The 15,212-nt window shown below is 38.6% G+C and overlaps 1 protein-coding gene across 6 annotated transcripts in view; it reads right to left on the reverse strand.

Moving 5' to 3' along the window:
- The window catches only part of ATRN (attractin), a 163,025-nt gene that overhangs the window by 116,268 nt on the left and 31,545 nt on the right, over window positions 1-15,212 (reverse strand). For all 6 annotated transcript variants that reach the window (XM_024742914.1, XM_024742908.1, XM_024742910.1 and 3 more), the window contains exon 2: window positions 1,931-2,014. In XM_024742914.1, the coding sequence (XP_024598682.1) occupies window positions 1,931-2,014 (84 nt within the window). The remainder of the gene's footprint in view (window positions 1-1,930; window positions 2,015-15,212) is intronic.

The following is a 15,212-nucleotide window of genomic DNA, read 5'->3' on the forward strand; positions in this document are numbered from 1 at the left end:
TTGTCTAACCAAACAATTAAATAAATACATAAACAAGTTAACTCACATGGTGATGAATACTGGGAAGAAATTAAAGGAATGTGATGTAGTAGTACAACAGGTGGTAGGCAGATACCCCAGAAAGTTTTGGAAAAGATTAGAATGGCGAGAGATAAGCCATGTGAAAAGCCTGAGGGGACAATGTTTCAGGCAGATAGAATAACAGTCTTAAAGTCTTAGACTTTAGAAGTTGATGTGTCCAAGCAACATGAAGAAAATCAGCATGTCTGAAACATAGCAAACAGAAGGAATAAGATAAGAAGTGAGTGAGAGGTGGGCAAGGGGCAAAGGTAAAAACCGGAGGCCAATTTCAAGGCTATTACAGTGGCCCAGGAAAGAGAGGATGGTTGGTGGTTCTTAAAATAACTGTAGAGTTGAAGATGAAGAGGATTGGGGAGATATTCTTGAGGGGAAAACTCATAGAACTTACTGACAGGCTGAATATGTGGATAAGGAAACGGAGGACTTGAAGTTTTTTGCTTAGTTTTATGCTTAGGCTGAGGTGGAGCAACCACTGACAGCACACTCAGAGCAACAGTGGAGAAGGACATCAGATGGGACTGAACTGGTAGAAAGGGCAAGGGCAGACAGCTCCTTAGAGCAGCAGTTCTCAGAGTACGGTCCACACAATGCCAGGGTCCCTGAGGCCCTTTTAGGAGGTCCAAGAGGTAAAAACTATGGTTATTTAGACTTGGATATCTGGTAGATATTTTCTTGAAAATGAACAAAGCAAGCCTGTATTTGTTGCCAAAGAAAATATAAGCTTTCAAGCAATAATGAGTTTTGGAAAATTTGTACCTACCACCCAGATACAACTTCCCAATACTTAAAATTTTCTGATGAGATTGATGGTGATTTTTAACTACAGTGATGTTTTAAATTTCATATAATGAAATGTATCGACACCTGGAAGACCTGCATTAATTCAGTGAACCAATATTTTCCAAATGTTACAAAATCATGCATGGGTTAAAGATCTATTTAAAGTACAAGAAAACCAATTAAAAAATTTTTTTTTTATTTTTGGCCATGCCACACGGCATGTGGTATCTTAGTTCCCTGACCAGGGATCGAACCCATGCCCTCTGCAGTGGAAGCATGGAGTCTTAACCATTGGACCGCCAGGGAAGTCCCATAGAAAACCAGTTTTAACTTAACAAGTTCTAAAAGTTCATTTCAGATTCCACACTGCAATTTAGTTTTAAGAAATTACCACTTGTCCAGTTTTGGTCCAGTCTTCTATGACTGTCCACAATTATTTTAAAGGGTTATTAATGGTTGCAATGCGAGTGAATGCATGTGACACTTTCTGCAAGAAGCTTTTAAGAAGCAGGTCTGCTTTCTCCGTACTTCCTCCTTCCCCACCTGCTGGCTGCAGTTAGCCAACAGTGAAGCTAATGAATGAACGGCAGAGCTTGGGTCCTACTACCAATGGGAAGAAAGCTGCCTGCTGACCAGGAACACCTGCCTTGGAACTGTTATGTGAGGAAGAAATAAACTTCCATATGTTAAATCACTAAAAATAGTAAATAAATAAATAAATAGGCCTATTAAAATCTCTTCCCTTCCCTACTACATATTCAAGTGAAGTCTAATCTTCTTCATATACCTCAACCACAATAAAATATTGTAACAGTTTTTTAACTATTACAACTGAAAATATACAAATTGCTGGTGTGTATAATTCATCTGCAAATCAACACAGAAGTTTTTTTCAATTAACATTGAAGATTAAGAAAAATAAGAAAATCAAATTCACTTGTCAAAGTAAAGGTTACCAAATAAAAAATATTTTAAGTTGCCACAGATTGTTAATTTTACATGTTGGAAAAGTAATCTCACAATGAGCTCTATCCTGAAAAAAAAAACAAACTTAGCCATTACTACTTACTGTCCTTCAATGAGCCATGTGCACTTTGTTTTATATTTATAATTTCCAGGTCCATCTGTTATAAACCCAGAAGATCCAGTTAGTCTGTAATTCAAAAAATAAAAAAATTTAAATGCATCAAAATTTCATATATTAATAATATCTTTCTTAATTCTCAATACAATCCAAGTGGGTACACTGATGCATACTATGACCAGAAGAAAAAGACTGGATAGTTATACACAGATTACACAAATCTGGATGAAACAAATTCATGCCATATACTTAAGAAAAGGGGATACAAATACATTAAAAACAACAGGAATGAACAAAAACATACATCTTTCTAGCTGAGATGGGAAAATCACACTTTGTTTCCATACAAATGGCCACAAGAAGTTAGTTATAAATATCAGTTGGTTTTTAAAAAACAAGGCCACACAGTTACCATTACAAGTAAAATGTGTAAATGCGATAAATAACGCTGTGGCCAGCATAACTATGATGCGCAAGCACATCAATCCACAACACACAACAGACCCACCACAGCCATTTAGTTGCTTCTTCTGAAGTGGCAATCTACCACACTCTGTGAGCAGTGCACATCAGCACCTGACTTCCCACACACATGCCAAGCTTGAAGTTTATCAATATTTTTAGGTCTTGCCAATATGACAGGCATATCTTAGTATCTCATTAATACTTTTACTAGTACTAACCCTAATGTATGAAGATTCTCATGTGCTTTGGTCATTTGCATTTTCTCCTTTGCAAATTAAGACTCAATATTCTTTACTCACTTTGCTACCAAGTTATCTTTTCCAAAATCATGTTTAAGAGCGCTATTTATATTAAGAAGCTCCCATTTGTATGGTAAATGTACTATAAACATATTTTCTCAGTTTATGTCTAGTATATATTGTAGAAATTTTTAATATTTAACAATGCTATTTCTTTCCTCTTTGCTGTTTCCAGATCACTTTTCCTCCCTCTTCCATCAACAATGTCAGCCTTTCTGAAACAAATGCTCTCTTCTGGATCTGCCTCCCTTACTTTCTGAGTTATCTACTGACATCCCAATTACTCCTCTCCACCCACTCCAGATATCAGCATCTAGCTCACTGCCTTCCATTCAGCCACATCCAAGATGTTCCATCCAAAGCCCAGCCTCTCCATTTCTTAACTTCACCATTAACAATTTTTTCCTCTACCCCACTTTAGTTACCCACTCTTTTCAGCCCTGCTATTAGGAGTGAAAGCTCTACCATAAAATCTCCATTCAAAGCGACCTACACTCTGACCACCATCTCTGCTCTCTCTACTTCATTTAGCCTAATTCCCCCTCTCCAATGAATCTTCAGCCCCGACCTCCAATCTACACAACTATCACTTCTTTATGTTCATCACTCACACATTTCACTTTCTCGCTTACCTAGGTATGATTCCAGGGTCCATCACAATTATCATCCCCTGCAAATCTCTCGACTTCTTTGCATTCTCTCTCTCTCTGCTGTACTTGCCTGATATAAATGTCTGTGTCTTACTCCCCAACATCCATTCCATTCCCAAAATATTAGTCTAAGCCAATCATGGTTTCCTGTGCCCCTTGCCAATTAGAAATGTGTATTAGTTAAGATTAAGTTCTAATGCAACTGACAGAAAAACCTAAATAGTAATGGCTTTAACCAAGATATAAAGCCCTGGGCTTCCCTGGTGGCGCAGTGGTTGAGAGTCCACCTGCCGATGCAGGGGACACGGGTTCGTGCCCCGGTCCGGGAAGATCCCACAGAGTGGCTAGGCCCGTGAGCCATGGCTGCTGGGCATGCGCGTCCGGAGCCTGTGCTCCGCAACGGGAGAGGCCACAACAGTGAGAGGCCTGCGTACTGAAAAAAAAAAAAAAAAAAAAAGATATAAAGTCCAAACATAAGCAACCTGGAGTACATAAAGCATTTCTATGCTCATCAGGGAGCTAATTAATGTTCTGCTATCTTGTTGCTCTGTCATCCTCTACATGTGCTTCCACCTCATAATCCAAGATGGCTGCACAAACTCCAGTTATTATTTCCATATTCTACACAGCAGGAAGGAGTTGAAAGAAAACAAGGTACATACCCCTGCCCTCTAAGTCAAACACGACAATTCAACTTACCCCCTAGCCAAGAATTAGACATACCTAAATGTACAGGGAGGCTGAGAAATATAGCCATTATCCCAGATGACCATATACTCAGTGAAAAATCAGGACTCTTTACCAGTGAAGAGAAGACTACTACTTCTGTCACAGCATGTAATCTAATCTTAGATGTGAGGGGAAGTCTGATGGAGGGTTTCTAGTAAATATTTCCTCATTCCTAGCTACGACACCTAGATCTCCTCTTCAATAAAAGACTTGTTGCCAGCTGCAGAAATGAGTGTGGTCAACAGACAGCATCCAGTTGTCAGTTCCATTGGAGCTGCCTTGCCCTAGGTCATGCCCTTCCCAGCATAGCCCACACAGAGTGGGTATAAAGGCTGGGCATTTTTCAGTCTAACATGGGACAACTCTGGCAGGCAATCCTTACTCCAGAACTCTCCTTTGTCAGGCCTGCATTGAAGCTCAACTTCTTCCTTTGCCCAGTTCTGCTTCCTGCCCCTTCCTCTCACAGATGTTATAATTAACTTGTACCCCAAACTCCATCTCAGAAAATGCTTCCAAGAAACCCAGCCTATGACAGACAGACATCCAAAGAGACCATCCTTCTTCCTCTGGACTTTGCTATGTTTGGATTCTACTTCAGCCATCATGCTATGAGCCTAAACACAAAGCCAACACCAAGGATGACAAATCAAAGGAGTGCCAAGGTCCCTGAAGAGCCACACCAAACAACCACAGAGACCACCCCAGGTTTACAGGTAAATAAATTTCCCAGTAGTTCAAACAGTTTTGTGGCTTTCTACTATGCTTCTTTTGTTTCTAAGAATTTCTACAGACTTCACATGGACATGTTCAGATATTTGCAAATCTGCATCCCTTTTGGAGAAAATATAGGTCAATTTTGAATATTTACTTCATATTTTTAAACATACACATTTACATACTTTTACAGATAGTGAATAGATATGATCAGACAGGCTTTTTTGGGTCAACTAAAGGACAATCCTCCCTTGTCCACTGATCTCCCCAAGCACTCCACCCCTTCTCCCCACCAAGATAAACATTTAACATTTAACAGAATTTCCATCCTGTTCCGCTGATCTATATTTCTGGTTTTGTGCCAATACCATACTGTTTTTTTTAATGGTAACATTTTTATATACATATATATATATATATTTTAGTTTATTTATTATTTATGTTTGGCTGTGTTGGGTCTTCGTTGCTGCACACAGGCTTCTCATTGAGGTGGCTTCTCCTGCTGCGGAGCACAGGCTGCAGGCACACGGGCTTCAATAGTTGTGGCTCACGGGCCCTAGAGCACAGGATCAGTAGTTGTGGTGCACGGGCCCAGCTGCTCTGTGGCATGTGGGATCCTCCCGGACCAGGGCTCAAACCCGTGTCCCCTGCATTGGCAGGCGGATTCTTAACCACTGCGATACCAGGGAAGTCCCCATACTGTTTTGATTACTGTAGCTTTGTTGTATAGTCAGAAGTCATGGCGCCTGATTCCTCCATCTCTGTCTTTCTTTCTCAAGATTGCTTTGGCTATTTGGGGTCTTTTGTGTCTCCACACAAATTTTAAGATTTTTTGTTCTACTTCTGTGAAAAATGTCATTGGTAATTTGATAGGGATTGCAATGAATCTGTAGATCACCTTGGGTAGTACAGTCATTTTGACAATATCGATTTTCCCAATCCAAGAACATGGTATATCTTTCTGTCTGTTTGTGTCATCTTTGATTTCTTTCTTCACTGTCTTATAGTTTTTGGAGTACAGGTCTTTTGCCTCCTTAGATAGGTTTATTCCTAGGTATTTTACACTTTTTGATGCAATGGTAAATAGGATTGTTTCTGTAATTTCTCTTTCTGGTCTTTCCTTGTTAGTGTATAGAAATTCAAGAGATTTCTGTGTATTAATTTTGCATCCTGCAACTTTACCAAATTCATTGATGAACTCTAGTAGTTTTCTGGTAGCATCTTTAGGATTTTCTATGTATAGTATCATATCATCTGCCAACAATGAATTTTATTTCTTCTTTTCCAATTTGGATTCCCTTTATTTCTTTTTCTTCTCTGATCACCATGGCTAGGACTTCCAAAACTATGTTGAATAGAAGTAGCAAGGGTGGACATGTTTGTCTTTTTCCTGATTTTAGAGAAAATGCTTTCACCTTTTCACCACTGAGTATGATGTTAGCTGTAGGTGTGTCATACATGGCCTTTATTATGTTGAGATATGTTCCCTCTATTACAACTTTCTGGAGAGTTTGTATCATAAATCGGTGTTGAATTTTAAAAGTCCAAACCTTTTCCTGCATCTACTGAGATGATCATATGGTTTTTATTCTTCAATTTGTTGATGTAATGTATCACAATGACTGATTTGCGGATATTGAAAAATCCTTGCATCCCTGGGCTAAATCCCACTTGATCATGGTGTACGATTGTTTGAATGTACTGTTGGATTTGGTTTGCTTGTATTCTGTTGAGGATTTTTGCGTCTATGTTCAGCAGTGATATTGGCCTGTAATTTTTTGTGTGGTATCTTTGTCTGGTTTTGGTATCAGAGTGATGGTGGTCTCATAGAATGAATTTGGGAGTGTTCCTTCCTCTGTGATTTTTGGCAATAGTCTAAGAAGGATACGTGTTAACTCTTCTCTAAATGTTTGATAGAATTTGCCTGTGAAGCCATCTGGTCACGGACTTTTGTTTGTTGGAAGTTTTGTTTGCTGGAAGTTTTTAGATCACAGTTTCAATTTCAGTACTTGTGATTGGTCTATTCGTGTTTTCTATTTCTTCCATGTTCAGTCTTGGAAGAGTATACCTAAGAATTTGTCCATTTCTTCTAGGTTGTCCATTTTATTGGTTGCTTATGATCCTTTTTATTTCTGTGGTGTCATTTGTATTTGAGACCTCTCCCTCTTTTTCTTGATGAGTCTGGCTAAAGGTTTATCAATTTTGTTTACCTTTTCAAAGAACCAACTTTTAGTTTCATCGATCTTTTCTATTGCTTTCTTCATCTCTATTTCATTTATTTCTGCTCTGATCTTTATGAATTCTTTCCTTCTACTAACTTTGGGTTTTGTTTGTTCTTCTTTCTCTATTTGCTTTAGGTATAAGGTTAGATTGTTTATTTAAGATTTTTCTTGTTTCCTGAGGTAAGACTGTATTGCTATAAACTTGCCTCTTAGAACTGCTTTTGCTGCATCCCATAGGTTTTGGATCGCCCTGCTTTCATTTTCATTTGTCCCTAGGTATTTTTTGATTTACTCTGATTTCCTCAGTGATCCATTGGTTTTTTAGTAACACTCTTTAGCCTCCACATGTTTGTTTTTTTTCTTATGGTTGATTTCCAGTCTCATAGTGTGTGGTCAGAAAAGACGTTTACTATGATTTCAATTTCCTTAAATTTACCAAGGTTCACTCTGTGGCCCAGCATGTGATCAATCCAGGCAAATGTTCCACGTGCACTTGAGAAGAATGTGTGTTCTGCTGCTTTTGGATGGAATGCTCTATAAATATCCATTAAGTCCATCTGATCTAATGTGTCATTTAAGGCCTGTGTTTCATTACTGATTTCCTGTCTGGATGATCTGTCCACTGATGAAACTGGGGTGTTAAAGTCCCCCACTATTATTGTGTTACTGTCAATTTCTCCTTTTGTGGATGTTAGTATTTGCCTTATATATTGAGGTGCTCTTATATTGGGTGCATATATATTTACAATTGTTATATCTTCTCCTTGGATCATTATGTAGTGTCCTTTGCCTCTTGTAACATTCTTTATTTTAAAGTCTTTTTTGTCTGAAATGAGTATTGCTACTCCAACTTTCATTCCTGTTTGTGTGTAATACACTTTCCATCCCCTCACTTTCAGTCCATAGATCTGAAATGGGTCTCTTGTAGACAGTAAGAGTCTTGTTTTTGAATCCATTCATCCAGTCCATGTCTTTTGGATGGAGCATTTAATCCTTTTACATTTAAGCTTATTATCAATATGTATGTTCTTACTGCCATTTTGTTAATTGTTTTGGGTTTGTTTTTGTAGGTCTTTTTTCTTCCCTTCCTCTCTTGTTCTCTTCTCTTTGATTTGATGACTAACTTCAGTGTTGTGTTTAGATTCTTTTTTCTGTTTTGTGTGTGTATCTATTGTAGATATTTGGTTTGTGGTTACCATGAGGTTTTGATATAGCAGTCTATATAACCGAGATGTTTTAAGTTGCTAGTCTTTTAATTTCAAATGTATTCCCAGTAACCTGTATTTGTTCTCTCCTCTTCTCACAATTGCTGGTTTTGACATCATATTTGTGTGCAGATGATTTCTTACCTTTACGTATGTTTGCCTTTACCAGTGGGCTTTTCCATTTGTAATTTTCTTGTTTCTAGTTGTGGCCTATTCTTTTCCGCCTAGAGAAGTTCCTTTAGCATTTGTTGCAAAGCTGTTGTGGTGATGCTGAATTCTCTTACCTTTTGGCTGTCTGTGTGACAGCCTTGCTGGGTAGAGTATTCTTGGTTGTAGGTTCTTCCCTTTCATCACTTTAAATATATCGTGCCACTCCCTTCTGGCCTGCAGAGTTTCTGCTGAGAAAACAGCTGATGACCTTAAGGGAATTCCCTCGTACATTATCTGTTGCTTTCCCCTTGTTGCTTTTAATATTTTTTGTCTTTAATTTTTGTCAATTTGATTACTATGTGTCTCAGTGTGTTCCTCCTTGGGTTTATCCTGCCTGGGACACTATATGCTTCCTGGACTTGGGTGACTATTTCCTTTCCCATGTTAGGGACATTTTCAACTATTATCTCTTCAAATATTTTCTCAGGTCCTTTCTCTCTGTCTCTTCTCTTTCTGGGACCCCTATAATGAGAATGTTGGTGTGTTTAACGTTGTCCCAGAGGTCTCTTAGACTGTCCTCATTTCTTTTCATTCTTTTTTCTTTATTCTGTTCCATGACAGTGATTTCCACCATTCTGTCTTCCAGCTCACTTATCCATTCTTCTGCCTCAGTTATTCTGCTATTGATTCCTCCAAGTGTATTTTTCATTTCAGTTATTGTATTGTTCTTCTGTTTGTATGTTTAGTTCTTCTAGGTTTTTGTTAAACATTTCTTGTATCTTCTCCATCTGTGTCTCCGTTTTTTTCCCCACGGTCTTGGATCATCTTTACTATCATTACTCCGAATTCTTTTTCAGGTAGATTGCCTACCTCTGCTTCACTTAGTTGTTCTTCTGGGCTTTCCTCTTGTTCCGTCATCTGGATATATTCCTCTGCTGTCTCATTTTGTGTGACTTTCTGTGATTGTGATTTCCATTCTGCAGATGGCAAAGTTGTAGTTCTTCTTGCTTCTGCTGTCTGCCTCGTGTTGGATGATGCTAAGAGGCTTGTGCAGGCTTCTTGGTGGGAGGGACTGGTAGCTGCCCAATGGGTCTTGGGAGCTGGGTCTTGTTTCTCCAGTGGGCAAGGCCATGCCAGGGGGTGTGTTTATTGGGCAGCTGTTTATTCAGGAAGACTTTAAGCAACCTGTCTGCTGATGGGTGGGGCTGTGTTCCCACCCTGCTGGTTGTTTGGCCTGAGGCATTCCAGTACTGGAGGCTACAGGCTGTTGAGTGGGGCCAGGTCGTAGTGAGACAATGGCAGTCTCCAAGAGGGCTCACGCCTATGAGTCCTACCCAGAACTGCCCCTGCCAATGTTCTTGTCCTCTCAGCAAGTCACAGCCACCCTCTGCCGCCTCTGCAGGAATCCCTCCAATACTGTCAGGTAAGTCTGGCCCAGTCTCTCATGAGGTCACTGCTTTTTTCCCTGGGTTCTGGTGCACACCAGATCCTGTGTATGCCCTCCAAGTGTGGAGTTTCAGTTTCCCCCACTTCTGTGGAATTCCTGTGATCAAACCCCGCTGGCCTTCAAAGCTAGATTATCTGGGGGCTCCTCCTCCCGTTGCCAGGCTGCCAGGCTGGGGAGCCTGATGTGGGGCTTGGAACTTTCACCCCTGTGGTATAATTATTTTTATAATTATTTTCCAGTTTGTGGGTTGCCCACCTGGCATGTATGGGATTTGATTTTATCGTGATTGCATCCCTCCTACCATCTTCTTCTGGCTTCTTCTTTGTCTTTGGATGTAGGGTATCTTTTTTGATAGACTCCAAAAATTTTTTGTCAGGGGTTGTTCAGCAGTAAGCCATGATTTTGGTTTTTCCATGAGAAGGGGGGAGGTCATGTCCTTCTACTCCACCATAGGTCCTGGAAAGCACATGGCACACCTGGGGGCCACAGTGAGGTCAAGGGTAGAGAGCAAAAGTTTGTTTCTTCTGAACAGGACGTGGTTAGGTTTTGTTTCTCAACCTAGTCTGACAGTTTTACTGACACAGTATAATCTATTCACATTTAGAATAATGACTGCTATACTGATTTGACTCCTTCCAACCAAATTTTTAAATCAACCTTAATGAGGAGTAATTTATATATAACAAAATGCAGCCAACATAAATGTACAATTTGGTAAGTTCTGACAAATTTATACACATATAAAACCCCAAAACAAGATATAGAACAGTTCTGTCACCCCCCCAAAGTTCCCTCAGACCTCTTTGCAGGCACTCCTTCTCAACACTGATCTTGTTTCTATCATTGCAGAGCTGATTTATAGAACCTGATTTTATAGAACCTGATTTAATGGAATCATGCAGAGACACTTTTGTGCCTTGCTTCTTTCGATCAGCATGTTTCTGAGTACAGTGTGTATCAATAGTTTGTTCCTTCCTATTGCTGTGTAGTATTCTACTGTATGAATATACCACAACATGTCTATTCATTTTCCTGTTGATAGACACTTGGATTATGTAGTTATAGATGCTTATGAACAAAGCTGCTAAGAACACTTGTGCACAAGCCTTTGTGTGGACATTTCTCTTGGATAAAAACATAAAAAAGGAATCATTGGATCAAAGTATAGATATACACATAAATTTAAAGAAACTGCCAAATTGTTTCCTAAGTGGTTATACCATCTTACACTTCCATCATCTAGGTATAAATATTCTCTGCTCTCAGGTCTCCCAGTATTCCCACAGCCTCAGCAATATACCCCTTCAGCAATATATTGGACTGTGCAACTCCAAGATGAACATGTTTTTCTTAACAGCTCAGATATCAGGATGCATTGTAAAACCAATGGCAGTTCGTAGTTTAAATGTCTTTTCTTTCTTAGAAGTACATAAGGGTGCATTTTACACTCAATGGTATCTTAATAAACTGCAGTTATACATATGGCAAACCCTAAACCTGACTGAATCCAACTCTCTGTTTACTCTGTATATGAAACCAAGCAGCTAAATAAGGCTAGTGACACAACACTGTGCTGACTGGTCTCACTTTACATTTATAAACACATATCTCAAGTAGGTTCCCAGCACTGTGGGACAATCAATCCTTTCATTTCCCTGGACAATTCTCTGTTATACCTTATTATCTTTCACCTTTCCAAACCCTCTTCTCTCTCCTCAATTTTAGCTGACGATCAATTGATTACTTCACTTGTTTCACATCTATTTACCACCAGTGGAATGTAAATTTCATGACAGCAAGGACTTTTGTCTGCTTTGTTCATTATTTCTAGTGCCTAGAAGTGTGTCTGGCATCCTAATGACACAAAGTGAATAGCTGTGGAAAGAAGAAATAAATCAGGAGAGACCTATATTTTCTTACCATTACTAAATGCAGGTACTTTGCCTTAACCCTAGTTGCAATGGATAGGGTCACACCCTCTACCTGGGTGCAGAATTCTAAAACTCTACTCAATCAAGGGCCTCACCAGAACAAACCTAATTCTAAACCCCATGCTATACTTTTTCTATCTACTGGATAAGCGTAAGACTAGCTGCTGGATTCCCTTCTTAAAAAACAAACTCCCTTCTCATGTTCTCAAGCTATTCCCTACTTTTTTTTTTTTTTTTACTTTTACAACAAAGGTCTTCTTAAGAATTATCTACTGTTGGGAATTCCCTGAGGTCCAGTGGTTAGGACTTCATGCTTTCACTGCCAAGGGTGTGGGTTCAATCCCTGGTATGGGAAATAAGATCCTGCAAGCTGCACAGTGCAGCCAAAAAAACCCCCAAACAAACCAAAAAACAAACAAAGAAAAAACCACAAAGAATTATCTACTCTCGCTGACAATACTCTTACCTTGTAATTTCTTAACCTCATTCCAATGGGGTCTAACCCTCACCCCTCCTCTGAAATCCTTCTGTTAAGGTATAGAGGAGTAAATTCTCAGATCCCTTATTTCATTCTCAGATCCCTTCTGACTTCACTCTCTTACACATCTGAAGTAGCTGATGACTCCCTTTTTTTTTTTGCATTTAATCTTTTGTTTTCTTCCAATTTTATTGAGATAATTGATATACAGCACTACCTAAGTTTAAGGTGTATAGTATAATGATTTGACCTAATTACTTCATGAAATGATTATCACAATAAATTTAGTGAACATCCATCATCTCATAGATACAAGATTAAAGAAATAGAAAACAAAGTTTTTCCTTGTGATGAGAACACTTAGGATTTAGTCTCTTAACAACTCTCATATATTACAGCAGTGTTAATTAAATGTATCATGTACATCCTTAGTACTTCCTTATCTTATAACTAGAATTTTGTACCTTTTGACTACTTTCATTCAATTCCCCCTCCCCCCACCCCCTGCCTCTGGTAACCACAAATCTGATCTCTTTTTCTGTTTGTTTCTGAAGTATAATTGACCTACAACACTATGTTAGTTCCTGTTACACAACATAGTGTTTTAATACTTCTATACATTTCAAAATTATCACAATGATAAGTCCAGGTACAATATGTCATCATACAAAGATATTACATAATTATTGGCTATAGTCACCACGCTGTACATTTCATACCTGTGATTCATTTGCAACTTTAAGTTTGTGCCTCTTAATCTCCACTTATTTCTCTCCTCCTCCACTCCCCTCCCCTCTAGCAACCACCTGTTTGTCCTCTGTATATACAACTCTATTTGTTTTGTTATTTAGATTCCACATGTAAGTGAACTCATACAGTATTTGTCTTTCTCTTATTTCACTTAGCATAATATGCTCTAGGTCCATCCACGTTGTCACAAATGGCAAGATTTCATTCTTTTTACAGCTGAGTAATATTCCATTGTATTTATACACCACAGCTTTATCCATTCATCTATTGATGGGCACTTAGGTTGCTTCCATATATTGGCTACTGTAAATAACGCTGCAGTGAACACAGGGATATATATATATCTTTTCTAATTGGTGTTTTCTTTTCTTTGGATAAAATACCCAGAAGAGGAATTGCTGGATCATATGGTGGCTCTTTTTAATTTTTGAGGAATCTTCATACTGTTTTCCATAGTGGCTGCACCAATTTACATTGCCACCAACAGTGCACAGGGTTCCCTTTTCTCCACATCCTCACCAATTCTTGTTATTTGTTGTCTTTTTGAAAATAGCCATTCTGAATGGTATGAGGTGATATCTCATTGTGATTCTGATTTGTATTTACCTGATGATTAGTGATGTTGAGCATCATTTCATGTGCTGTTGGCCATTTGTATGTTTTCTTTGGAAAAATGTCTATTCAGATCCTCTGCCCATTTTTTAGTCAGGTTGTTTCTTTGTTTTTTCATATTGAGCTGTATGAGTTCTTTGTATATTTTGGATATTAACCTCATATTGAAAATACCATTTGCAAATACCTTCTCTCACTCAGTAGGTGGCCTTTTTGTTTTGTTGACAGTTTCCTTCACTGTGCAAAAGATATTTAGTTTGATGTAGTCCCATTTGTTTATTTTTGCTTTTGTTTCCCTTGCCTGAGGAGACATATCCAAAAAAACTAAGAGTGATGTCAAAGAGCATACTGCCTATGTTTTCTTGTAGAAGTTTTATGGTTTCATGTCTTATATTTAAGTCTTTAATTCATTTTGAATTTATTTTTGTGCATGGTGTGAGAGTAGTCCAGTTTGATTCTTTTGCATGTAGCTATCCAGTTTTCACAATACCATTTATTCAAGAGGTTGTCTTTTCCCCATTGTATATTCTTGCTTCCTTTATCATAGATAATTGCCCATATAAGTGTGAACTCACTTCTGGGCTCTGTATTCTGTTCCACTGATGTATATGTCTGTTTTTGTTCCAGTACCATACTGTTTTGATTACTGTAGCTTCGTAATATAGTTCGAAATCAGGGCGCCTCCCTCTTTCTTAAAACACTTTCTCCACTTGGTTTCCCAAACCCTACACTCTGGACTCACAGGCAGCTTCTTCTCAGTCCCCTTTAGTAAGTCCAACTGCTTATCCCAATATCTAAATGTAGGAATGCCCCAAGGCTCCAACCTCAGTCTGCTTCTCTACCTAAATTCACTGGGTAAGTGATCTCAGGAAAACTGTCTCAAAACCTTAAGTACCAACTGCATATATTTTTTACAATGAAACTATCATCTCTATGATTGGAACACCATTCTCCTGGTTATCCCAGGCAAAAACTATGAACAATACAGGCATATTATCTGTAAAAAAAAATTACTATTTTATTTTCTCTTTTCTAACATTTTAATTATATTTTATTATCTTCTTGTCTTATTACAACTGGTTAAGATCTCCATTATTACACTGAAAAGAACTGGTAATGGTAAGCATTCCTGTCTTGTTCCCAATCTCAGGTGAAAGTTTTCAATATTTCACCCTACAGTGTGATATTTACCCTAAATTCTTTGTATGAAGTCTTCACCAGATTAAGGAAGTAATTTTCTATTTTTTCTTTCTTTCTTTTTTTAAATTTATTTGGCTACACCAGGTCTTAGTTGCAGCACATGGGATCTTCATTGCCACATGCTGGATCTTCGTTGCAGCATGTGGCATCTTTAGTTGTGGCATGTGGTATCTTTTAGTTGCGGCATGTGGGATTTTTAGTTGCAGCATTGGGATCTTTTAGTTGTGGTGTGCGGGCTCTTAGTTGCAGCATGAAGGATCTAGTTCCCTGACCAGGGATCTCCCTGACCAGGGATCAAACCCGGGCCCCCTGCATTGGGAGTGCAGAGTCTTAACCACCAGACCACCAGGGAAGTCCCTATTCTTTAAACTAAAGATTTTTTTTTTTTACCACTAATGAGTACTGAACTCTATTT

The sequence above is a fragment of the Neophocaena asiaeorientalis genome, unplaced genomic scaffold (genome assembly GCF_003031525.2).
Source record: "Neophocaena asiaeorientalis asiaeorientalis breed wild unplaced genomic scaffold, Neophocaena_asiaeorientalis_V1.1 scaffold82, whole genome shotgun sequence".
Lineage (NCBI taxonomy): Eukaryota > Metazoa > Chordata > Mammalia > Artiodactyla > Phocoenidae > Neophocaena > Neophocaena asiaeorientalis.